Source organism: Trichosurus vulpecula, chromosome 3 (genome assembly GCF_011100635.1).
Source record: "Trichosurus vulpecula isolate mTriVul1 chromosome 3, mTriVul1.pri, whole genome shotgun sequence".
Classification (NCBI taxonomy): domain Eukaryota; kingdom Metazoa; phylum Chordata; class Mammalia; order Diprotodontia; family Phalangeridae; genus Trichosurus; species Trichosurus vulpecula.
In genome coordinates this window covers 387,734,820-387,760,375 of record NC_050575.1, presented here as the reverse complement: position 1 = coordinate 387,760,375, position 25,556 = coordinate 387,734,820, and the positions used below count along the sequence as shown (strand labels likewise).

General features: G+C 40.9%; 1 protein-coding gene across 4 annotated transcripts in view; it reads right to left on the bottom strand.

Annotated features, from left to right (window-relative positions):
- Positions 1-25,556, bottom strand: part of LOC118845036 (BTG3 associated nuclear protein) — a 251,976-nt gene that overhangs the window by 198,353 nt on the left and 28,067 nt on the right. For all 4 annotated transcript variants that reach the window (XM_036753062.1, XM_036753063.1, XM_036753064.1 and 1 more), the window contains exons 2-4: positions 22,276-22,427; positions 14,667-14,761; positions 11,464-11,663 (exon numbers count right to left, since the gene is read on the bottom strand). In XM_036753062.1, coding sequence (XP_036608957.1) covers positions 11,464-11,663; positions 14,667-14,761; positions 22,276-22,345 — 365 coding nt within the window. In that variant the 5' untranslated portion in view covers positions 22,346-22,427. The remainder of the gene's footprint in view (positions 1-11,463; positions 11,664-14,666; positions 14,762-22,275; positions 22,428-25,556) is intronic.

Here is a 25,556-nt window from a genome sequence, read left to right as displayed (position 1 = left end):
TGACTTTACAGATGAGGAAACTGAGGCAGAGAGAGGCTGAACTGACTTGCCCAAGGTCACAGAGCTCATAGGCACCTGGAGCAGGATTTGAACTCCGGTCTTCTTAAATCCAAATCAGGCACTCTTCATTCTTATACTTCACTGACTAACATGTTCAGACGCCATTTTCTGAGCAAACCTACCACTGAGCATATGCATACCCCAAGGAGGGCAAAGACAGAAACCATGGCCCAACATCTAACAAGACACTTATAAAAGTACTCTTTGTGGCAGCAAAGAATTAGAATTAAAAAGGGTTTGCCCATCACCTGAGGAAGAGCTGAAGAACCATGGTCATGGGAAGGTAACCGAATACCATAATGAGGGAAGAAATGACCAAAGGAGGTGTCTGAACAGACTCAAAAGAACAGTCTACACAATGATACCACCCAGGCAGTGAAGAGACCACTGAACTGAGCTGAACAGCGAGGAAGCGGAAAGCCAACGAAGGCCTCGGACAGAGCGTGCTAGGAGCCAGCCTGGAAAAGTACAGGGTGGCCAGTGCTGAAATTTCCAACATGAGCACTCATGCCTGGGAAGTCATCAACTGCTAAAAACCTGGGCTTGATCTACTGTTTTGTTCACTGTCTAGACTTAAGAAACAAATAGAGAAAATGTGAATGATGCAGAGCTGGGCAGTTAAGTGGTACAGTGGATAGAGTGCCAGGCCTGGAATCAAGAAGACCCAAGTTCAAATCTAGCCTCACACACTTAATAGTAAGTCACTTAACCCAGTTGGCCTCAGTTTCCTTATCTGTTAAACAAAAGCTGGAGAAAGATATAGCAAACCACGCTCCAAGAAAATTACAAATAGGATCACAAAGAGTCAGACATGACTGAAACCAATGTACAACAGTTGTCAAATATTTACTAGAATGCCATTAATGAGGCAATCTAATACTGAAACACATCTCTGCCTTCTTTCTCACAGCACACAGACTACTAGACAAAATGCTGTACACATTGTTAAGTTATAGTCGTATTTAATTGTTTTTTCTTCTCATAAGGGATTTGATCTAAAAGGGAGAGAAGGGGTTATTTTTACTTTTCTCCCCTGAAGAGGTTGTGATGTAAAGATAAAAGGCACTGATAAATAGTATTTAACAAACTAAAAAAAAATAAATTAAGCTATGATATGTTTACCACCACAAAAAACATAAATTTTCTGGTCCCCATGGAACATGTTTTTATTGATTTTTTTTTAATCAATTAGGTGAATACCATACCTGCCTATGCACTTTTCGGCAAAAATTAACGTAACGCTATAACTTGGCTAAAATTGTCTTTACTTCTCCTGAGATGCTTTCGCAGACAGCAATGTCCCATTGACTGAGCAACCTGCAATGATTCAACTCACACTAATGTTAAGGAACATGGACAGACTATTCATCAGAGCTGTTGCCCAGCTACTACTTCAGTTGAAGGTGTAAATGCTTCCTGGCAAGTTTGCAAATGAAGGATCTAGGAAATCTCAGTATCTTTCATACGGCACACTTGGTATATGTAAGATGCCCTGTGTTGGTTTCCCCCACCTCCTCCCCACCCTCCAAAGCTCAAGCTAATGCACAGACTACATCACAAAGGGAATGTATTTCTTGGCTGAATGCTTGCCGCCTAGCACTGGGCTTCTAGGCTTTTGTAGAGAAATTCATATTCTCAATTATAGTGAAAAGGTGATGAAGCAACTAAAACCACTCCCTGGAAACATGAACAAGAAAGAGTAAGTGTATTAAAGTCAACCACTGCAGATATGTATTTCTATGGCTTCCAAAGTCTGTTTTAAATGCTCATCACATCAGGGATGTAATTCTTTTTTTTTTTTTTTTGCACAGTTGGATGCACAAATTTGGATTCCTTTTCACTTATGTATCATTTAATTCTAAAGTTCAGAAAGATAACTCTGAATTTTGTTGTATCTGTTTGCAAAATTTATTTTTAGTCTGTTTCTAATATTAAGGTTGTTTTCTTTTTTTTTTAAGGACAGAATACAAATAACTTCAGAATGATCTGCAGCTTCTTGATGAAATTCAAGTCCACACCTCCTGGAACAGGGCCATAGAGGGCCAGGGCATTCCAGTCATGGAAACAAGAACAAAAATTTGTTAATTCCTAACATGCTCTGCTAATGAATAATAGTGATACGGGGAAACCCTTCTTACCCATACAGGCCAGCACCTTTAGACACTTGTCTCAAGCACTGGAAGGTTAATGTCCAGGGTCACACAGGCAGGCTGTATCAGAGGTAGCACTTGAACGCACGTCCCAGGTGGTCTTGAGGCTAGCTCTCTCTCCACCATACCATGGCTTCCTTTGCTAGTAAATATAATCTAATTTATAATACAAATAAATGCTAGTAAAGATCACGAACACAAATTAAAAGCCAAGAAGAAACTACATTTTCCTACTGGTTGTGAAGTCACAGGGTCCTTCTTGTGTCTACTTATCTGAGAAAACTGGCAGAAGTTAGGTGTCATGTTAGGACCCAGGCTCCACGGATCTGATGGGTTCTCATCCTGGGTTGACCTATGACCAATGGACCCAGACCTCCTTGGTCAAGGGACTTGCCTGCACACAGCCACAGAATTAGAAATGACGAGCTCCAAGATCACCTAAATCAACCCACAAGTGAAAAAGAAATCCCACAAGAGTACTCAGTGGCCCAACAGCCTCAACTTGAAGACCTGGCAGCAAGAGGGAGAAGAAAAGGGAAGAGAAGAGTCCATTCCTCTCCTCCCTCACCGTCCCCTCTTCCCCCGCCATCCAAATTCACTTTTACAATGCTCTGTTCATTGAGAAATGTTCCCTTACATCAATCCTCAACCTGCCTCTGTGCAACTTTGTAACACAGTACCCATTCCCTTGAATACAGACTCCCTTTTCTGACAGAAGATATTGGGTGGGTGCTAATAGTAGACTGCAACATCATACCAACTGGATTTAGGAAACATTTAACGGGCACCTAAAATGCCCTGCACCTGTGAAGACATCATGGCAGTCATGATTAAAGAGCCACATCAAGGAAATACTATTAAGCACCTGCCTGTGTATATTTTATATACAGAAATAGAGATACAGATGTAGAAATAGCTATTAATAGAGGAGAAAACAAAAGGAGTTTCCAGTGTGAGAAAGGACACTGTTTACTCCTCTAAATCCAGTAAAGACTATCCTCCAGACTCCTTGGGTAGAAGAAAAAAAAATCTATGTTGTCATACTGCTAGATTTTACGATGGCAATCTAAACCTTGCCTAATTTATATAAAACCTGATTGATAATGAACAATTTTTATTATGTTTATTGCAATATGCTGTTAAATAATTTTATTTAGTATTTTCACATCTGTAGTCATTGGGAATGCAGGGCAGCTAGGTAGTGCAGTGCATAAAGTGCCAGACCTGGAGTCAGGAAGACTTGTCTTCCTGAGTTAAAATCTGGCCTCAGACACTTAATAGGTGTGTGACCCAGGGAAAGTCACTTAACCCTGTTTGCCTCAGTTTCTTCATCTGTAAAGTGAGCTGTAGAAGGAAATGGCAAACCATTCCAGTATCTTTGCTAAGAAAACCCCAAATGGGGTCAAAAAGAGTTGGTCACAACTGAGAAACATTCATCAGGAAAACTGGTAGAGACTGTTTCATGTATGTATGGCACCATACCTTGATGAAGTAACAGAGGGGAAGCTCAAATTATTAAGTTGGAATTTTGTAAATTCACATGATCTTCTGGGATTTAGACCAGGAATAGGTCTTAGAGATTACATAATTCAACCTATTCATTTTATGGATGAGGAAACTGTCCATGGTCACACAGCTAAAAAAACAGCAGATCCAGGATTCAAGCACAGATGCTCTGCTTCCAAACCCAATGGTCTTTACACTAAGCTATCCTGCCCTTGTGTCTTTAGGAAATGTCTAACAAATTAACATGGTACAAATTTATCATTTCATAGGTTGGACTGCCACATCTCAGAAGATTTCTGTATTATATGTTTCATTGACTCTTTGCGACCTGGGTTTGGCATGCACTTTAGAGGTCAATGAATGTGTGTAATTTATGAATAGAATGTGAATTTGAATTTTTTTAAGAATTAGAATAATTTGTTTATGTTGAGTGTGGCCTGCTAGTGAACAAGCATTTTTGGAGCTCCTAACGAATGAAGGATAGAAAAAAAATACTCCTACTTCTTGAAGACAGAGATGACAATTTCTTGTTGTAAAGAAATAAAATTCACACAAAATTACTTTAAAAGATTAACAAGTTATCATAGTGGCTGGGACCAAATCTTTTCCTCAAAATTCAAAGTAGCACTTTTTCATTATTCATTGCAAAGTGTGAAACATTTTATCTTTGTTGACCAGAAATTCTAACAACTTTATTATCAGATAAATTATTATCATCAGATAATTGATGGAATAATGAAATAATGGTGCTTCCCATATTGTTCAAAGGCTCAATCTAGTTAAAAAAAAAAAAACAACTTGTACCCTAAAGGACTGACAAGAATTTGAGGAAACCTGGGATATCTGTAACAATATTATATTTATGCACACTCATTGACTATAAAAATGAGAAAATGAAATTTATATATAAGTTATAGATTACATATACAATTATGTTATATTAAAGCTATTGTATGTCATATAATTTGTATTAATTTATACCTAAGTTAAATGTAAATCTATACATAAATATAAATACTAAAAGAATTTAGGTCAAACACAATAGCCAATGTTGGTTCCAGATCACTGATATTAAAATACACTCCCTTTCTCTTAGGAAATTAGCAACTAGTAGCTAAAAGCCACATGAGCTCTGTCCAGCTGCCATCACTTTATCACACAGTTCTGCTTGGTTTTTTTTAAGGGATCTATAAGGGGAGGGGAGAGTATTGAGACATGTTGATTGTGTTGGAGCAAAATTTAACAATTTTGAGAACTGACACCAAACATATTTGTCTGATGATGGATACATAAGCACCACATCTTAACTTGAAAACACATGGGAAGCATGTCACTCCTTCATGGTCACTTTAAGGTGACCAAATATTTTCCTCAAGACAAGTCTGGGTCAGGTAGGTAGTACTGGTATTATCCCCACCTGAACATCAGTTTCCTCAAAGTGACTCGGCTGGTCAAAGTCCCACCAACTAGAAAGTATCAGAACCAGGTCTCCTGAGCCCAAACAGAACAGGCTTCAATTAAGGCATGCTGCCTTGCACAAAAAACACCAAAACTAAACATTCTCCTCATACAAATCCAAGTTACATAGAATAGAATTTTTAAAGTAACATAAATGGAATGAAAATAGTTCTGAATAAAATGTGCTGCAGTTTACGACACGGCAATAACCATTTTTAGGAAAACATAAAGAACTAGTTAAACTGATTTTTTTTCCCTCACAATGATATATCAGAGTGAAAGAGTAATTAATGGAACCATTTTTGAGAGCTAATAACCTCCTGTTTCTTGCAAATTTTTTTTGACAAATATTGTCTCATCTATCCATTAGGAGGTTTCAAAACTTAGAAACATTGGACTAGTGCTTTTTTTTTAAATATGGTATCCTAATAATAAAATCAGAAAACATGGCTTCTGGGTTACACTCTAAGATCTTTGAAAAAAGGGAGAAAAGGAATCCATGTGAATTGAAAGACAGAAGGAAAGAGGGAGAGAGAGAAGGAGGGATATTCTGGTCTGACTAGATATCATGTGGACCAACAGACAACAAACAGCCCATCCACTCAATCTCCAACAAGCCACACACCATATAAACCTTTCATTCCATCCTGGTGAGTGACACCAGCTTAAGACATCATTCCATAGCAAAGACTGCCTGAATATTCAACTAGGAATAATAAGCTTACTATACTAGGTTTTAATGGTGCCACAGAATCTATGACCAAAAAATTAATATTTTCATCAAAAATGCCTATACATATATGTGCACATGTATTTTGCTCATATGTTTGGGCATATACGTATGGATGTGGTCATTTTTTTTGAAAAATGAAATGTACATATTCAGACATCATCATACCCAAGGAACAAGTTTAAGGCAAATGATTCTAAAACGTATTATATCATGAATTTCAATCATTTGCCACAGTATGGTATCAAAAGTCTATCATTTGTAACATATTATGAAATATATCTTTAAGAAGTCAAAAATCTACATCATACTGAAATTTTAAAAAAAACTACTAACCCCAATTCATAATCCATCATTCACTTTCTGAGACAAAATTTATCTGCCCTAATAGGACAAGGTAACCAAGAGTAACTAATCTTCTCTGAACTAAGACATTACTAGGGAGCAAATCTGATTTAAACGGACAGTTGGTCAGAGTATTCTAAACCTATTTGTGCTGGGTACTACACCAAGACCTGGACACAAATAACAGCAAAAACATGATTCCTGCCTGCAAGGAGCTCACGTTCCAAATGGGAAGACATCATGCAAACAACTACGTACATAAAAGACACACACTGCTCAAACACTCCTATCACAGGAGCAAAGCTATGGCATTTTTATGTCAAGCAATGTCTTTTTGAAGACTCTCAGGTATAGACTGAAAATCTGAGTCCAAAATACCAACTAAGATTGGCAACAGTCCACTGCTATCTGTGTTCCAAAAAGAAAAAAACAAGAACACAAAGCTTACACAAAAGAATGGTCCATGCAGGTTTTTAATTAGAAATAATCAACAAGTGGACCGGGTTTCTACTAGCTGAGAGATAGGGAATTTCTCAGCATCCTATCATTGTGAAACAAAGCCAATCATTTTCAAAGCTGTGCAGGGTCAGAATGGAGCAGGCAGGTTTTCCAAATGAAAAAGTCCTTGGTATTTAAAGTGACAACTCTTCATCTAATTCTCTGAAAGCTTTTATTAAAGCTTCTGAAAGGCCTTTGAGGCGACTTATATTTGTCCTCTATGATTAAGCACATTCTTTCTCAGAAACCTTGTTTTCCTTCAAGTTTCAACAAAGGTGCTAATGCCCCTAGGACACTTTCTCAGATCTCCTCCAACCCTCTCCAGGAGAGAGTTGGTATTCTATCTCTCAGCTGCTTTGGTGGGTTTGTTGTCTCCTCCGGAAGAATGGAAACAAGGAAGAGGATGGACTGTCCTGCCATGTTCTGGTCAGTCCACTTAATTATCCTGCACAGAGTTGCTGCAAAATATTTGTTGAGTTGAATTTGTGTCAATTGGCTCATGAGTTAAGTTTTGGGGAATTTAAAATTTACTCTTTAAAATGTATTACATGGGATATTCAAGAAGTTACTATTTTTAAGGGTTCCCAATTGTTCCAAAAAGACTGCCATAAATTTTAGAACTGAAATGAAAACATTCATAAAAGCACCTACTTCTTTTGGCTACACTGTAAGTTGTCCATAGTTTTTAGTTCATTCATTCAACACTTAAGATTTTAAATCTTTCATTTCCCTTGGGACAGAGCTCCTAGGCAATACGCAGTTAAGGATTTGACCTGCCCCATGCCTGATACTGTATGAAGAATACCTCCTTGGTCGCTGGTGGAGACCCAGAGTTCAGTGATACAGGCACTATAATAACAAGGCGCTACCAACCAATACTTGGCTCATCTTCACCATAGAACTGTCCTGCATTCTCCCCTGCCTTTAATATCTAGGTTTTTTTAGTGTTCGTCTTTCTATTTAATCCAAATGTTTTCTTCATAGGGCTTGAGTCCTTCTTCTGTATTCCTCCTCCAAATTTCTTTCTTTATAGTTTTGATTAATTGTTGACAGTTTTTGTTTTCTCACTTAACAGAACTTAAGCAGATGGGAATGTCAGATCTGGCATTTGAGCAGGGCTTTTTTTTTTTAATTTTGTTTAAATCATCCAAGTACAGATTATTTTTTCATTCTTGACTTAGATAAAAGGAAAGAATCATTTTTATTTCTACTAACCTGACCCCGATTTTTTTTTTAAGTGCAGAGTTGAACTATAACAATCTGTTGTTGTTGAGTCATTTAGTCACATCCAATTCTCTGTGACCCCATCTGGGGTTTTCTTGACAAAGATGCTGGAGTGGTTTGTCCTTTTCTTCTCCAGCTCATATTTTATAAATGAGGAAACTGAGGCAAACAGGGTGAAGTGACTTTTCCAAGATCACACAGCTGTTGTTGTGTTTGTCCTTCATTCTCGAAGAGGATCATGACATCAGGGAAATGATGACATGACTTGCAGTTGACTTTGATTTGAGTGAGGGAGGGCTGTGCAAGGTCACCAGCCTCACTTTCTCCTCCAGAGCCATCAGGGTCCAGTGGCCTGATATTCACCAGGAGGACTGGGGATGGCCAAGCTAGGAAGTGTCTAAGTGAGGTCTTACTGAGTCCAGGTCCGGCACTCTATGCACTGTGTATATCTATATCCATAGATAGATAGATATACACACACACTCTCTCATGTTTATAAACACAAACACACACACACACACACACACACACACACACACACACACACACACACAATATAGTAAGTGAGGCTCAGGAGAGCTAGTGCTACAGGAATTCAGAGGACTGAGAGCCTGGTGGGAAGCTGCAGCGATCAAGGAAGGTTTCCTGGAATTTCAAGTGCCTGCCACCATTTGCCTGTAACTCTAATTGGTATTTCCAGCTTGTTGGCTGCCTCTGCCTCAGGGACGGCACGGTTAGTCCAGACAGACCCTCCGTACTTCCCCGGCTATTATGGTTAAGAGCTTTCCCTGCCCTACCTTGATCCTAAGCCTGGTAGAAAATTAATACCGTGTGACCCTGAGCAAGTCATTTAACCACTGGTTGCCTCAGTTTCATCATCTGTAAAATGGAGGTAATACTAGTGCCCACCTCCTGGGGTTGTTGTGAAGATCAAATGAGATAATCATCGTACAGCACTTAGCTCAGTGCCTGGCACACAGTAGCTGCTGTATAAATACTGGCTATTAGTACAGGCATACATGCATATAGTATAAGGGATAGCTAGAAGGGTCAGGTAAAGCTATATCCAGAAATGGAAGTGATGAAGAAACGAAAGTTATAAATAATTGTTTTTTTAAGCACATAAGGTCCTTGAGAGGCCTTGGAGTAAGGACCGTATACCAAGACCTAGGTTCAAGTCCTGTTTATGGTGGCTGTGTGACCCTGGCTAAGTTGTATAACCACTCTAGGTACTCTCTCTCTAATCCTATCAGCTGCAGAAAAGGTGTTGATGTGTGCTGGAAGAGGGAATTCCCCGTATCACTGAAATCCCAGGTCCAGTCTGTATCCTAGACACAGGGCACAAAATGTTCATCAAACTGAGTAAAGGGGATTTAGGACGGTTGTGGGTTCCTTAACAATGTAGCCGAGTAATAACCCTTACATACCTTGCAATATCCAAGTTGTCTTCATTAAATTATAGCAAAATAAGTTGTAAATTCAAGTACTTTTAAAAAGACACATATCATATATATATATATATATATATATATATATATATATATATATATATATATATATTTCATCCATAAATTATCATTTTATCAATACAGGTTATAAAATAAAATTATATAGGATTTACGTACTGGGAAATATAGATCTCTTATTCCCCTACTCGATTTTAAGTTATTCAATAGCAGCATTCTTTGCCTACTACTGACACAAAATCCTGCACCTCATACAATTATCAGAACCTTACCCAAAATCTTACACATGGTAGATGCTCAATAAATATTGGATGGATGAATCAATCCATCAAAGCTAGCCCAAGGCCCCTCGGTAACAAGTGCTACCATGTTGTCTCTGCTCCTGCCTCAATAAATGAATGAGTTATTTACGATCAGTAGCTTTACTTAGCAGTAGTATAACTACAGACAGCCAGGTCTATGTAAACAATTTTGAGGAGTCAAAAATTAGTCCTGAAGTCTCCTTTACATCATCAATTTCCTTCATACATGGCTCTTTTTTAAACCACAGATAATAATACACAAATACACTTTCATCAGACACAGATTATCGGATCACAAATTAGATTTATTGGAGTCTGAATTGATATTTGTTGTATTAACACCTTGCCCAGGAGGCCAGGACTATCCTATTTCAAAATGTTTTGTGGTCTAGACCTGTGGTTTCAAACACATAATAACAACCCACACTTAAAACATTTTAGAGACCTTGCTCGCAGTATCCCCAAGGCTTTTAATACACCCACGATCACACAAAGACACGGGGATGTGCTCTAATGCAAGACGTAAAGTCTAGACCACTGTACTACATCATGGAAGCCTCTGAGACAACCACTGTGGGGCACCTGTCACCCGGGTCTCTCCCCTCATACCCTGACCCACTTTTCCCCAACAGGCACTAAAGCTACCTTGCCCTTCCTTACACAGCTGCCACCCTCACCCCCAAGCACAAGAAGGACTACGGTATATTGATGGCTAGTGTTCCTGTGTTCCCTCTGGGCCTGCTGTGACTGCCATCCCCTACTCCACTCCTGGTGAGGCAGAGGGAGGGCGGATACGCCACATCACTGTGGCCCGGAAACAAGGAGGACAGAAGTCCTGGGCACAGAAGTGGTCCCTGGCAGCCCCTCTAAAGGAGTTCTCCCAGGAAAATCATGCTGGAGTTCAAGTCAAGAGAAGAGGAGAAATGACCCATCACTTCTTCATCACTTCAGCTGAGCAGAGAGCAGAAGAGGGGCAAAAGAGATGAATGGGAAAGGGCCCCCTAGGGATGAAAACCCAAGTGTCTCTGTTCCCTGACAAAGGTCTATCAGACAATGTCATGTAATCTTAGGGGTCTTGGTAGGTCAAAGACTTTACATGAAATCTTTTCAATTTCCTTGCTTTATCAAGCTGTTTGCAAAGTTTAACAGTTTAATTTATACACAAACCATCCCTTTTACCTGTCATCATTCCTCATGCCCCGATTAAATCAGCTCCATATTTCCTTTTTTTAAAAAAAGATACGAAAATAAGAGGCTCTGAAAAATTGGAAACTTCATTGCAATTTTGATAAAATGAGATGAAAAAGATACAATCAATGTGAGAAAAAAAAATACATAAGGACAAAGCTAGCTATACTCTCACTGAAAAAATAAGGAAAAGAACAAAAACCCACCTCCTAGGTTTAGCATGTCATTTCCAAAACCAAGATTCATCATTCTGGTTTAGGCCAAAAGGAAATATGGATAAGAATGATCTTGGGCTGCGCACGCAATCCCATCACACCCAGACCCCAAGTGTTCAGGCTCAGTATAACTCAAATCAGCAACACAACACTGGCGAGGTGAGGGCCTCCGAGACCAGTCTAGAGGGGACCAATGGGCTGATGGTATGAAAGATATCCAAAACATCCCAAAGAGAGAGATGGGGAATGCTTTTCCGGGTGAATAAAAAAAGGGCACAGAAAATCCATGGAGAAGTCATAGCTCCTCTGGTGATTCCTTACCAGCGCACTTTATTGCACGTCTGGGTGGCGCCAAGGGGAGAGCCAGCCACCATGGGCACCTGGATGGGACTGTGCTGCTTGTTCATGACCAAGTCCAGTTTCTCTTCTAACGATTTGCACGTGGCTTCCAAGGCTTGCAGTTTGGCCTCAATGCTATCCAATCGTAAGCATATTGTCTGATTAATTGAATACAGGAATGACTGAAAGTGAGAGAGAAAACAAACAAAAAAGATTTTATAAATGGCGAATTGATCTTGAAGAAAAACGTACATAACTCATGAAACAAATGTTTTGCCAGGCAAAACTACCACAAACAGATATTAAAAGTACAATTAATCCACATTACTAGGCTTGCTCTTGACTTATATAATCCAGAAACATCTACTCTTTGTTCTGTGAGGTTTGGATTCAGTCAAAGGGTGGCACCTGAGGACCTAGAGGGCTACATGTGGCCTAGAGACTACAAGTTCCCCACCCCTGAGAAGCAAACCTATTAAAGCCCTTTTTTTAAAATAAGATTCAGTATAACTTGTCAATATGGGTTTCAACTGTCTATGAAATTAGAATGCTTTAAATGATGACACTGGCACATTCTTACTTTTCCAAGTACAAAGAAAAGAAAATACCTAAGAGTTCTAATATATTAACACGTTAATCAGTATAATCTCATTTCCACAGAATTATAACACAACAGACAAAGCCCACTGGCAGTCGCTTCCAGCCTGTGCTCTAGACAGCTAACGTCAAAGGTGACTAAAAATGAAGAAGGACATTTCAGAAAATGTACATGGGACCACACATCTGTTTACTGAAAGCTGCACCTGCCCTGGCTTTCTGGGGATAGGCACCTTGGTGTTCTTAATGGCAAGCCTGCCATCTAGTGGGCCAGAGAAAAATTACTTCTTAGGTCGGCCTCTTGCTGTGGTATCCAAATTTCCACTTAACATGCTATTTAGTTTTACTGAATTAGAAAGTGTACTAATGAGAAGAGATGACACTTAAAACTCAGCAAAACAAAACTTAACTGCTATTAGCCAATCGTCGAAAGGTATTACAAGGCTGTAGATGCTGAGAACTCAGATGGATAATTGGACAGCTGTCTTCAGGCAGAATTAAAAATACACAAAGCAGGCTCCTTTCCGATTACTACAGGCTAGCCCAGAAAGTCACAGGGAGAATGATCCTTTCCCCATCTATTGTTTAAAACAGGTCTTGTGAAATAAATATTAAACACAGTTCTCAGTGATGTAAAGGTAGTGGCACAGCTTATCAGGACATCTAGGTGGCAAAGCAGGCAGTGTGCTGGGCCTGGAATCAGGAACGCTCATCTTCATGAATTCAAATCCAGCCTCAGACACCTGCAAGCTATGTGATCCTGGGCAAGTCACTTAACCTCTCTTTGCCTCAGTTTCCTCATCTGTAAAATGAGCTGGAGAAGGAAATGGCAAACCGCTCCAGTGTCCAAAATGGGATCACATAAAGAGTCAGACACAACTGAACAAGATGGTGTAGCTTATCAGCTTTGGGACTATCTGAATTTCTTGTCTTATTCTCTCTTGACTCGACTCCTTTCGGTCATTTGTCCACTCATTGGGAAAGAGTTTAATTTGTCATTTTCACATTGATTCTTTTATCAAGTGTCTGTTCCACCACTAAACTACATTGTCTGGATGCTTTCCCAAGTTGCTACAAACAGCTCAATGTGTGCCGTCTGCCAGGCACAGGCCTGTGGCAATGTTGGCCTCTCTTCTCTCCGTGATCTCTGTTACACAGCTTCTTGTACGCAAACCACTACTGGCAATATGGTTCAGCCTATTTACATGTCTCCCTATTGTCATTTGGGTGACCTAGAGGAAGGTGGGTGGCACAGTGGGCAGGGCGCTGGGTCTGGGATCAAGAAGCCCTGAGTTCAAATGTGCCCTCATGCATTTACTAGCTGTGTGACCCTGGGCAAATCACTTAGCCTCTGTCTGCCTCAATGTCCAGATCCGTAAAGTGGAGATAATACTAGAACCTACATCGAATGGCAGGGTTGTTGGGGAGACAAAGTGAGGTGATATTTATAAAGCATTTTGAAAACTTTGAAATGCTATCACGATGCCAGAGAGCTATTATTACTTGAAATCTCGACTCTTCAGAAGTTCCATGATTCACAACCATATAGCATCACCAGAACATAGGTTTTAAAAATGAGGGGTTTGTTTTTGGGTTTTTTTTTTCAGGGAAAACCTTGAGGTAGTGGAACTGCTGTCCAATCCAGATTGCCAGCATCCTCCAATGCAGTTCTGTGCCCAGCTCAGTGTCTCCTTGCAATATCTGTCCAAAGCATACGCTGCTGCACCAGCCCAAGGGCCTGGCTGGCCAGCTGAGTACCAGTGTGGATAATACGCAGTCTCCATTCCCCTGGTTCTTTTCCCAGGTGCGCTTGTTGGAGCAAACCTATCTGCACAGCAATAGCTCTCATTTAGGAAGCTCTCTAATGTCCATGATACAATGCTCCTGGAACTAGGAGCACCTGGGGACCCCACCATGTAGAGAATGCGCATCTGTTATCTGGACTCTAAAAAGATAAAAAGGCAAGGTCCAGCTAGCTCCCTTCTTCAAAAGAGTGTGGAGGGCAGAAAAGGCATGGGAAGTTACATAAGATAAACATGACGTCTAGGGGAGTTGCAAACCAGTCCTAGCTGGCAAATCCCAGGCCCCCACCGTAGAGTGGTCGTACTCTGATGACCGCAACAATGTCCCCACATGCTAGTGACCAGCACACACACACACACACACACACACACACACACACACACAGGCTTCATGCTAAACAAAGCATACAGAGCACACACATAAAACATGATGCCAAACAAAGTCCCGCTTTGCATGTGGGGGGGATGTATCTGACCCTACAAGCCACAGAGCCAAACAAGTAGCTCCAGGGATCCATCACTGTAACAATAATACGAAAATTTAGCAGGCCTAACTGAGAGGCTGAGCAAACCTGTCAGCAACGGGGCACATGCTTTACTTCGTCTTGGGTCTAAAATGATAATTCAGCCAGCGCTGCACATTATCATGGGTAAGCCAGGGGCGGAGTTAAGTCAGCAATCCTGGCAGTCTAAAAGACTGCTATTTAGGCTCGTTTTCATTCATTTCCCAAAGGAAATGTTTTCTGTACGAATGAATTGGGAATAAGCACATTTCCACATGTTTACCTTTATGGAGGGATCCTGGCAGTTGATTTCTATTCGCTGGCGTTTCAAAGGAGGCTCTACCTCTTCATCTGTGACTTCATGATTCTCTAACACAACTGCAAACCAAAAAAGGCAAGAGGAACAAATTAATTCTATTTCATTCTGGAGGGTATGTGTGTGTGTATGATAAATTTGTACTTCATACAGAAATACATATGCAAAAGGAGACAGATAGATGGATAGATATTGTAGAAAACAAGGTCCTGTTATGTGACAGAGACTGAATAAGAGACAGAAGAGAGACAGAACAGAGAGAGAGAACCAGAAAAGGGGGGTGGGGGAAGAAAGAAGGAGAGAGAGACAGAGAGAGATTTGAGCCCCTATATTTATTCTTTAAAAATCTCTAGGAAATTTTAAAGAAAACATTACAAACCAGATAAATGATTTGCCAAGGGTGGCAACACCTAAATCCTAGAAGACAGAAGTAAATTCCTATCCTCCTGACTCCCAGTTCATCATTCAAGCTATTAAATTACTCCACTGAGCAAACTGCAAAATGTTAAGCAGAATGTTATTGCCTTCCACTGTAGGAAAAATTTTTTTTTTAAATTCCCATCTATCACCTCTTTCTATTATTAAAAAGGAAATCCAGGGGCAAGATGGCCTGGTGGCTAGCATGCCATCCTGGCTCAGACCCACACTGGCTGAGTTTGACCCATTGTGTGCCCTGGGAAGCTGTAGGAAGTACAGAGCGGGTGGAGATCTGCATTGATTGAGGGCATTTCCTCACTGGGAGCACCTGATGATTTTTTTTTTCAACATTAAGTTTTCTTAGCAACTACTGCTGTGTCCTCTAATACCCAAGATGTCTAAAGTGGGGACTGATGTGTACAGAGCTGTTTACTTCCAAATTACATTAATCTCTAACTTTCACTTTACAGAAATGCTCTGTTTCAATGGACAGATCAGTCAAAAAAGAGTGCATTCAGAAAATAAAAGCAATAATATTTTACAAGTTAAAGTGGGAAGAGCACTAGAGATGCAGGTTCAAATTCTACCTCTGACACTTACTAGTTGTGTGACCATGGGAAAGTCACTCAGCCTCTATGAGATTTAGTTTCCTCCCCCTGTTAAATGGGGATGTCACTACCTGTATACCACAGACTTCAGAGCCTGGCTTTTCAAAACAAATGAGAAAACCTTAACAAGCTTCAAAGTACTAGATACTGCAAGTCATCAGTAAGTCCATCATTTTCAGACAAGATTTGTCATTTTTAAAAAACCAAACCACCGGTCCCCAAGTTTTTCAGCACACCTGGTTCCAATCTGAGCCAGTTTTATGGCAGTCACAAACAAAATGACCCAAGGCACTTCATGGTGCCCTATGCCTGCCACACTCAGTGAGGCTGGAACCTAAGTACCATCACCTGATCTGCCCGTTTTTAAATGATGATGGTGTTAAACTCCCCCAGGACACGTTGCAAGTACAGTAAGAGCTGAGGAGCTGTCCAATGAGGCTTCCATTGTCAGGTCTGGCCAATGCTACACTGTACTCCCTGTTGTTATAAGGGAACAGCTGTCTTGAGATGCAGAGGAGTCAGTGGGGAAGGGCCAGTAATGGTTAAAAGAAAAAAGCATCAATCAATATATTTTAAGTCCAAAATACTCATATGGATCCATCATCTTGTCAACTCAAGAGCTCCCTCAACACTGCAAATCCCTCCCCCTCTTCCCCCCAGCCAAGACTGGCCATGCTGGGTGATGCCACTTGTCCCAGGGTCCACCGGACCTCCTGGGCATGCCAACCGTGCCCTTGCCACCCCTCCCTCTCACCAGCCCATCTCCTCATTGTGCCACACAATTCATTTACTATTCTAGAGCTCCTTATGTAGCAGCCTACTCACAAATCTACCCCTTTTAGGCTGTTCTTGCCTCTTGTACTGGGCATTTCAAAGTTTCTTCTCATCTCTGGTCTTTTCATGAGAAATGTGTGAAAGTCCCCCATTCTCTTCACTCAAGGTTTGTAGGGCCCTACTCTCTCCTGCTTCTCCTCCTTCTTGGTCTCTTTTGTTGGGTCTCATCCAGGTGAAGCCCATTAAGTGTGGGTGTTTTCCCCCCCCAAGACTCTGTCCTGGATCCTCTTCTCCCTCTACACATTCCACCTGGTGATCATCTCATCAGTTCCCATGCTTTCAACTATAGTCTCTATGCAGACAATTATTAAGATTTATCTACCCCTCACCTCTCCTGACCTCCAGCTGCTATCAGACAACTCAAAGTGGATATCCCATAGACACCTTTTCCCCCCAAATCCCTCCCTTCTTCCTAGCTTCCCTGCTACTATGGAGAGCACCACTATCCTTCCAAGTACCCAGGCTCACAGCCAAAGTTTCATTCTCATTTCCCATTTCCAATCAGTTGCCAAGCCCTGCCATTTTGACGTTCATTCCACCCCTCGTGCATGCTCCCTCCTCTCCTCTGACACTCCTACCGCCCTTCTGCAGCCCCTCGTCACTTCCCATCTGGACCACTGTCCAAGGCTAGGCTCCCTGCCTCCAGTCTCTCCCCACTCCAGGCCATCCTCCCCTCAGCTCTCAATAATCTACATATCACTTCGACAAACTCCAGGGGCTTCCTGAGGCCATGCTTGAGCTATGCATTACAGAAGAGAGGGCTTCTCTGAGGCAGACATGAAGAGGGAGTGTATGGCAGGCAGGGTGTAGAGCCAGGGCAAATGCCTGGAAACAGGATATGGAATAATGTGTGTAAGAGAGAAGGCCAATGTGGCTGGACTACACAGTGCAGGAGGGAGAATAATGCAGAGGCAAGTGAGAAAGAGAGGCTGGGAGCAGGTACTGAAGGGCTTTGGACGGAAGGAAACAAGCATTTATAGAGCACCTACTAAGAGTTAGGTGCTGGGCTAATCCCATTCAATCCTCACAACAACCCCGGGAGAGAGGTGCTATTGTGGTTCCCATCTTATGGTGAAGGAAACTGAGGCAGACAGAGTGAAGTGACTGCCCAGGGTCACACAGTTAGGATGTGTCTGAGGCTGGATCTGAACTAGGGTCATCCTGACTCCAGGCCCTGCACTCCATCCACTGGGCCATCTAGTTAAACAGAAGAGTTTCTATTTATCCTAAAAGTGATAGGAAATCACTGGAGTTAGTTTAGTAACAGAGAAGAATGGTCAGATCTAGGCTTGAGGAAAATTCCTTAGGCAGCAGTGCAGAGGACAGACAGGACAGGGGCTGGCCCCCCCAATCAGGAGGCTGCTGCAGTGATCCCAAGTGAAAGGAGATGAGGGCCTTTGCTAAGTGACAGCCATGTGGAGACACAGAAAGGGTTCGAAGCAAGAGACGTAGACTGAAAACAGCAAGATGTGACAAATGAAAAGATATGTAGGGTGAGAGTGCTAAGTCTAGAAGAACACCCAGATTACAAACCTGGGAGGCTGGGGGTGGCCTGGACAGAAAGAGGGGGCTTTGGAAGACAAGTCTGGTGGTAAAAGACAAGTTCTGTTCGTGACGTGCTCGGTGTGACACACTAATAACATAAAACTTAAAAGGTCATGTAGAGGCCAACAACCCTAACACATCTTAACAGCACAGAATGATCAGTGATATTCCTAATGATCCTTAATCACTAAGAAAATACTCTGCTCAGAAAGGCAAGAGAAAAAAATCTAATTTAAAAAGGTTTCATCCCATTAATGATTAAATTACAGAGTCTCAACTCTCTATCCAAACCCAAACCAAATCTTGAATCCTGTCCTTTAGAAATGATCATCTGGCTTCTATCAAATACTAGGACGGGCAAATCACTATTCCCCCAAAGGCAAACTGCTCCCCTCTGGGCCAGCTCTTAGCTGTTGCGAAGGGGGTTTCTACAATTGTTTGGTCTTCTACATTAAAGTAAAATCTGCTCTCCTCTAACTCCTTCCAGCCCCCAATTGGGTCTAGTTCTGCCTTCTGAAGCCAAGCAGAAAAAGCCTGGTATGTTTTCCACACAACGACCCTATAAAACTTCAGTGGATCCAGACCTGGAGGGTGGCTCAGAGGCCATCTGGCCAGCCAGCCCCTTCATTTCACAATGGGATGTTCAATAATGTGCCCAAAGTCACCCAGGTAGGAAGTGTCAGAGGTGGGGTTTGAACCCAGGGCCACCAATTCTAGGACCTGTGTCCTTTTCACCGTACTCGGTAAAGCAGTTACCTCGTGCTCCTCCACTCCTTTATCTACTACCCCAGGTTCCTTCAACCAATGCTCTCGTGGCACAATTCTGAATCCCCATGCAGTGTGGTTCCCCTTGTCTATGCCCATTCTAAAAGGCGCTGTCCTGAAATCTACAGAGCGCCCCAGAAGTAGTGCAGCAGAGAACAGCAGGGTCACCACCTCTTTCACTCTGCGTCCCTGAGCCAATCTGAAGCCCATATTGATAGGTTTAGCAAACTCCATTGCCATCTTTTACCTGATGGTGACAGTACCACTTCTGTTCTAAATTGTCCACTTCGGAAAACGGCCACTGACTCTGAAGCATAATAATAGAAGAATAAATCAGTTCTCCTGAATTCAGCCTTTAAGCTACATTGGAAGAGTGCTATTAAATCAACAAATATTTGCTGAGCGCCTTCTGTATGCAAGGCACTGAAGGAGGCCACCCATGGGACAAAGTGAGGGGCCCAGGCCTCCCTGAGGGGCCTAGCATCAATCTGGGGCAACAGGACAACCAAAACACGCTGGCAACAGGAGACGTCAGTGTCTTATGCAGGGCCAGAGAATGAACTGTCAGAGAGTGTCAAATGATTAGCCAGCAAATGAATTGTACAGGAAACAATTTCTAGAGGAGGTCACAGGAGGAAAAGATTGACCAGAAGGAGCACTGTCCCTGTTGCCAAAGGCCCAGGATTCAACTCCTGCCTCACACAACCAGGCCTAGGACTCAAGTTTCCTCATCTATAAAATAGAGAAAGAGGACTGGGTGCCTCTGAGGTCTGGCTCTAATTTGGTGATTCTAAGGCCTTTGTTACTTCTGTTATTACTGATGCTAGAGGAGAAATAGACCTTTTACCTACCGCTTACAAGGTTAGAATCTCTTTCTGAATCTCTACCCAGGTGATTTTTCAGAACCTGTGGTCTAATTGTTCCAAGTTCACATACACATCAAAAAATAGGCCTGGAACCACATTAGTCTTAATGAGACCTTTTTTGAACACCAATACTTGGTTTCAAAGCACCACAAAAGGGCACCATGCAAAGGAGGAGGCAAAAACATATTAAGACTTAGTGAACACAAGTGACTCCCCTACTCAGCCAGCTCCAAAGTATCCTGTTCTCTCTAGGATCAACTATAAACTCCTTTGGTAGGCTTAGAAAGCCTGACCCAACCTGGCCCCAACCCACCCTTGCACCCTCACAGAGCATCACTCCCCTCCCACATCTTCTGCCATCCAGCCTCCAGGACAGTCCAGTTCCAGTCTACATGACTGCAGAGGCTGCCCCCCATTGCTGGAAGGCACTTCAGAGTCAATCTCTCTCTCTCCCTCTCTCTCTCCCTCCCTCCCTTTAAGACGTAGGTCAGTCACCATCTTCTTTAGGAAGATAATTCCCAACTGCTAGTGCCCTCCCCATCCCACGAGCCATATGTTCACCTGTTTTGTATATATCTGCATTTATTCACTTGACATTTATGCTGTATGTATTTTTACATGCACTTCTTGTCTCCCTCATTGGAATGTAAGCTCACTGTAAGCCAGAACTGCATCACTCTTCATACCTGTGTCTCCAGCACCTGGCAGATAGCGAGCGCTCAATAAATGCTTACTGATGGATTGTCGATCCAAACAATAAAGTAACCACTAGCTCAGAGTCCTGAGCAATGCCCCACGGAATCTGCAGTCTGCATTCTGTTTGAAATATAATTCTAGTCTGTCCACCTGGGACTACAAGGGAAATGACAACGTTGGAAAAACTGAGGCGGCAAATTAATGCTGAAAAGCATCTTTTGGTATTATGGCCTGCAGATAAAATCATTCTGACGAATTTAGAGAGTTGTATAAATGGTCATAATTTTAAATTGCAATGTTTTTCTTACGTACTGTTTTATATTGCATACTTTTATAACAGTTTATTATTAACCTTCTAAAATTTCAAATAATTAAGATATTTTAAGATTTTTTTTTTTAGTGTTTCCTATAAAAGGCATCTGAAACAAAAAAAAGAAAGATTCACTAAGGAGGATAATTCTTAAGAGGCTAACACTCAAAACATTTCTTTGTGATTGCTTATGTCTTCTCTCATTTGATTCTAAAACTATCTGTGTTATCATACTTAGATATTAGTGTCCCAATAGAAATTTTCTACTAGTAAAACATATGGTCAACTCAAAAAAGGGCATTATATTGTGCTAGAATGGAGTTCTTGGAAATTCTGACTTGTATATTTAGAAATGAAAACGTTTGTTTGTTTTAATTTAAAACTCCAAGTTTCCCAAATTCCTCTGATTCCATTTCAGATGAAAACACTGAGAGCGTGTGGGGGTGGGGGGAGGGATGGGAGGGATGAAGGACAGAAAAACAGAGGTAAGAAAATCAAATTTCTTCAAATGATCATTTTAAAAAATATTAAGGCTACAGAGATATATAACACAGTCATATTTATAGCACCTAGAATTTGGTATTTTCTTCTGTGATTTCTACTTAAAAGAACCACTTGCTCAAATATGCAAAGCAAATTTCTGTTATTGAGCATCGCTGCCACTATAGTCCTATGCTGATGGGGCACCTAGTTTCTTAAAGACTCTGCCTGAAAAGTACAAGCTCTGGGGAAGATTTATCAAGTTGGAAAGGCTGTAAACATTCAGCACATTAACGCTGGACTTGATGCAGACATCTAATCGGCAGAGCCCACTGCAGCTCGGAACTGCCAGATTCCAAAGATCCAACAGCCTCAGCCTCTGCGGTAGCTCGGGTTACAGGTGTGTGCCCCCTCACCCAGGATGAGAGCTGTGGTCACAACAACAGACTATCTACTGAGCTCTTTCTGGAGAAGCAAAGAACAGGAATTTGAGAGGGAGTCCATAAATTAGGGAATAGATGAGCATGTTAATGAATGTGATGGAAGGCTATAGTTCTCACCTTTTATCAGCATAATAGCCAACCACAATTCCAGAGGACTAATGATAAACATGCTATCCACTTCCTGATAGAGAGATGAGATGAATGTAGAAGATGACCAATTTTTCTGGACATGGTTGATGTGGAAATTTGTTTTGACTGACTATTCATGCTTGTAACGGGTTTTGCTTTTCTTATGTTCTCAACGAGAGGGCTAGAAGGCAGATCTGGGGTGATTAAAACAAATCTTTTTTTAAAGACCATCTATTAAGTCAAGGAGAGACGATGATCTGTGTTGGTGGAGGGACTGTGCACACAAGTGAAATCACAGATCCTTAAAGAACTGAATTTCATGTTACTAAGAATATCATTAACATATACGAGGTCAGTGGAGTAGAGAGGAGAGGGATTTAGGAGAGGGGAGGATGGCTTTTTTTTTTAACTTTACAAGTATAACAAGTCTCTCTTACGTTGTATTTTTTAACATTTCACTTTCTGCTCCCATACCTACTGTACCTGGGTGATCAGGGTTCAAGTCTTCCACGGCAATCTGGACCACATCGGCCAAATCCTGTTCTGACATCATCCAGAATCATGCAGTAAGGTTCAATTATCACAGCAGCCAAGTATAAATTCCAATTGGGAAAGGCTGGTCAGCTTTTAATAACCTATTAAAATATATAAAAAGGGAAAATTTTAAATTTTGTCACACAAAAGAATAATAATGCCTATATAAAAAACTACTTTATAATAATGTTAATATTAACAATGTCTCTTAGTATTTCCTTTCTTCTCATTCCTAAGGTATGCCAATATGTTAAGAAAGTAGAAAGTACATTATTTGCTATGTTGTAATTCAAATAATTAAGAGGTTTGGATAACAAAATCCCTAACTGCTAAGCCTTTGCTTAAATCCACTGACTTATTGTTTTCGTGTCGTTTCAGTCACATCCAATTCTTTGTGACCCCATTAGGGGTTTTCTTGGTAAAGAACCTGGAGTAGTTTGCCATTTCATTCTTCAGCTCATTTTACAGATGAGGAAACTGAGGCAAACAGGGTTAAGTGACCTGCCCAGGGTCACACAGCTAGTAAGTAACTGAGGCCAGATTTGAAGTCAGGAGGATAAATCTTCCTGACTCCAGGTCAGGGGCTGTATCCACTGCACCACCTAGCCACCCCTTTAATACATACATACACTTGTGCGTGTTTTCAATTAAGTTTAAAAGTTCCTCAAAAATTAAAGATAAGAAACAACTTTATATCTACCTCCTTGGGCAATCATTTAACCTCTCTGAGCCTCAGGGCCTCAAATGTAAAATGAGGGGGTTACCTCTGAATCTGTGATCTTCCTTCCCCAGCACCTCCTACAAATTTAATTTATAAAACTTCTCAGAATTCCAAATGAAGACGGCCAATGGCTGTTTTACTGACCAATTCTGGAGACCAGCTTTCCTATATACTGTTGGTAGAGTTCTACATTAACCCTATATCTGTTAGTCTTAATGAGATTACTTAACCTTTAAGGTTGTTCTTTAGAATAGGAGAGGAGTTCCATATTGTCACTTAACCTAAGAGACCGTTAGCACTCCTCACTGCCCCTCTCACATTCCCTTGTTTCCTTAAAAGTTCCAGTCAAATGTGTCCCTCTACATCAAGACTTTCCAACTATTAATAATATTCCTCAAAAAATGTTTATTTAATGTGTACATACTTATCTATACATCTGCTGTTTCATCAGATAGCTACCATGAGGGTAGGGGATATTTCTTTTCTGTCTTTGTATTTCCCTGAGCTTAGCGCAGAGCCTGACACACAGTAGGAGCTTAATAAGTGCTTGCTGGTTTACTGATCAGGCCTACCAAACTATAGTGAAATTATAAAAAGTTCCAAAAAATCCCGCAACTGTTTTCTGAAGGGTATCCTTCAGATTTGAAAGACTGTCAATTTTCAAATCAGAAACAGTCTATGTATAAACTTAGACCTTGCATTTCTAAAGAGGAAACCTGAAGCAAAGATTACTGGAAGTCTACATTGAGGTTTCCCAACATGAGCATTATCACTCAACATAAACATTAAAACCAATTCAAGATGGGTAAGTGAAGACATTTTTCCTCATTTTACTATCTAAGGAGGAAATAAATTAGTGACAGGTGGAAAACAACTGAAAATGCACAATACAATGTTTTTTGTATGGTTACTAATGGCTCCAAGCTTGGCCTAGGACAGCACTATACTTCATAAAAGCCTGAATCATGTAATCTCTTCCAAACCAGAACACCACACAATATCCAAGCTGTTTACACAAAATGATTCTTTTGCCAACATAAAGAGTCATTTAAAATTCTGCTCATGGTGAAACTTTTCGGATAGCAAAGACTATGGCAACCAGCCCAAGAAAACTGGCAATAGATTTACACATGTGGTTGCCATTTTGGCAAATTGAATTTGCCATTTCTCAGAAGTCCTGGGGACTATCCAGTCTTAACATAATAAAACATCTGTGCTGGGATTAATGTTTCATAATGTCACTATCTGCAATTACTATTTAGAACCCTGCCCTGTCCTCGAAGAGGCGCATCTTCTCATTTGCACAAGGAAAGGGGGTAAACATAGCAAAATCTTATTAAATAGGAGAAGCCTTCTATACTTTTACAGTGATACCCCAGTGGTAATATAAGTACATTTGTGTTTTGGAAAAAACACTGTTCCAGGGAATAAGAATGTTCCCCAAAACTAAGTTCTGCACCTATGTCTCAAACTATATAGTACTTCAGTTAAAACAGACATGGTAAGTTACTGTGAAGTACAGCACAGCAGCCCTAACAAATGATCATCCAACCTATGTTTAAACATCCCCAGCGATGAGTAACTCACTCCCTATTAAGACGACCCATTTCATTTCTGGACCACTCTAATCATTAGTTAGTTTTTCCTTGCACTGAACCAAAATCAGCCTTGCTTTAACTTCTTCAACACTTTGGTCCTAGTTCCATGCACTGGGGCCAAGCAGAATTGGTATATTCTTCCCTCCACAGGACAGTAAAATATCTGAAGAGAGCTATCATGAGAAGAGATAAATAATCTTTTTTCCAGGCTAAGTATGCCTTTGGGAAATTGAAAAATAATTAAAATAGACAAGTAACATGAGGGGAAATTATATGCAAGCACAAATCTTCCCAATCACACGTTTCCCAACTAGGTAAGAATTAGTGACATGGTGTGTTATTAGATTAATACTAACAGTGAAGAAGAGATGAAAATCAATCATCAGTTTTTGAAATCAAAATATAAATCATGTATAAAAGCCATTAACCTCCAATCTGTATTTTTTGTTGTTTTCAATTAACAGAAGCAAATTATGAAAATATTCCCACAGGCTTTTATTTTACACTGAAAAGCACAAGATCTGGCTAATACTCTGCCCACTGTCAGCATATTAAAAGACTATAACCAAGGGTTATACCCAATGTTGGTATTCTTGAACCAATTATTTGTTTAATGGATAGTTGTGGCACTCTTTGGGAACTGCCTAGCCTAATAAACAGCTAAAAATAAACTTTAAAATAACAAATAGCAACACGTGAACGAATATCTACAATGCAAGCCATATACAAGATAAATAGGAAATAACTAATAGAAGATACCAACTAGAATTCAGAGGGGATGGAGAAGGCTTCTAGTAAAAGAATCCAGGGAAGCCAGGAAGCAGAGATGAGGGAGAGCATTCCAGGCAGGGGGGGCAGCCAGGGAAAATGCCCAGAGCCAAACTGGGAGGCCAGTGTCCTGGGATCTAAGA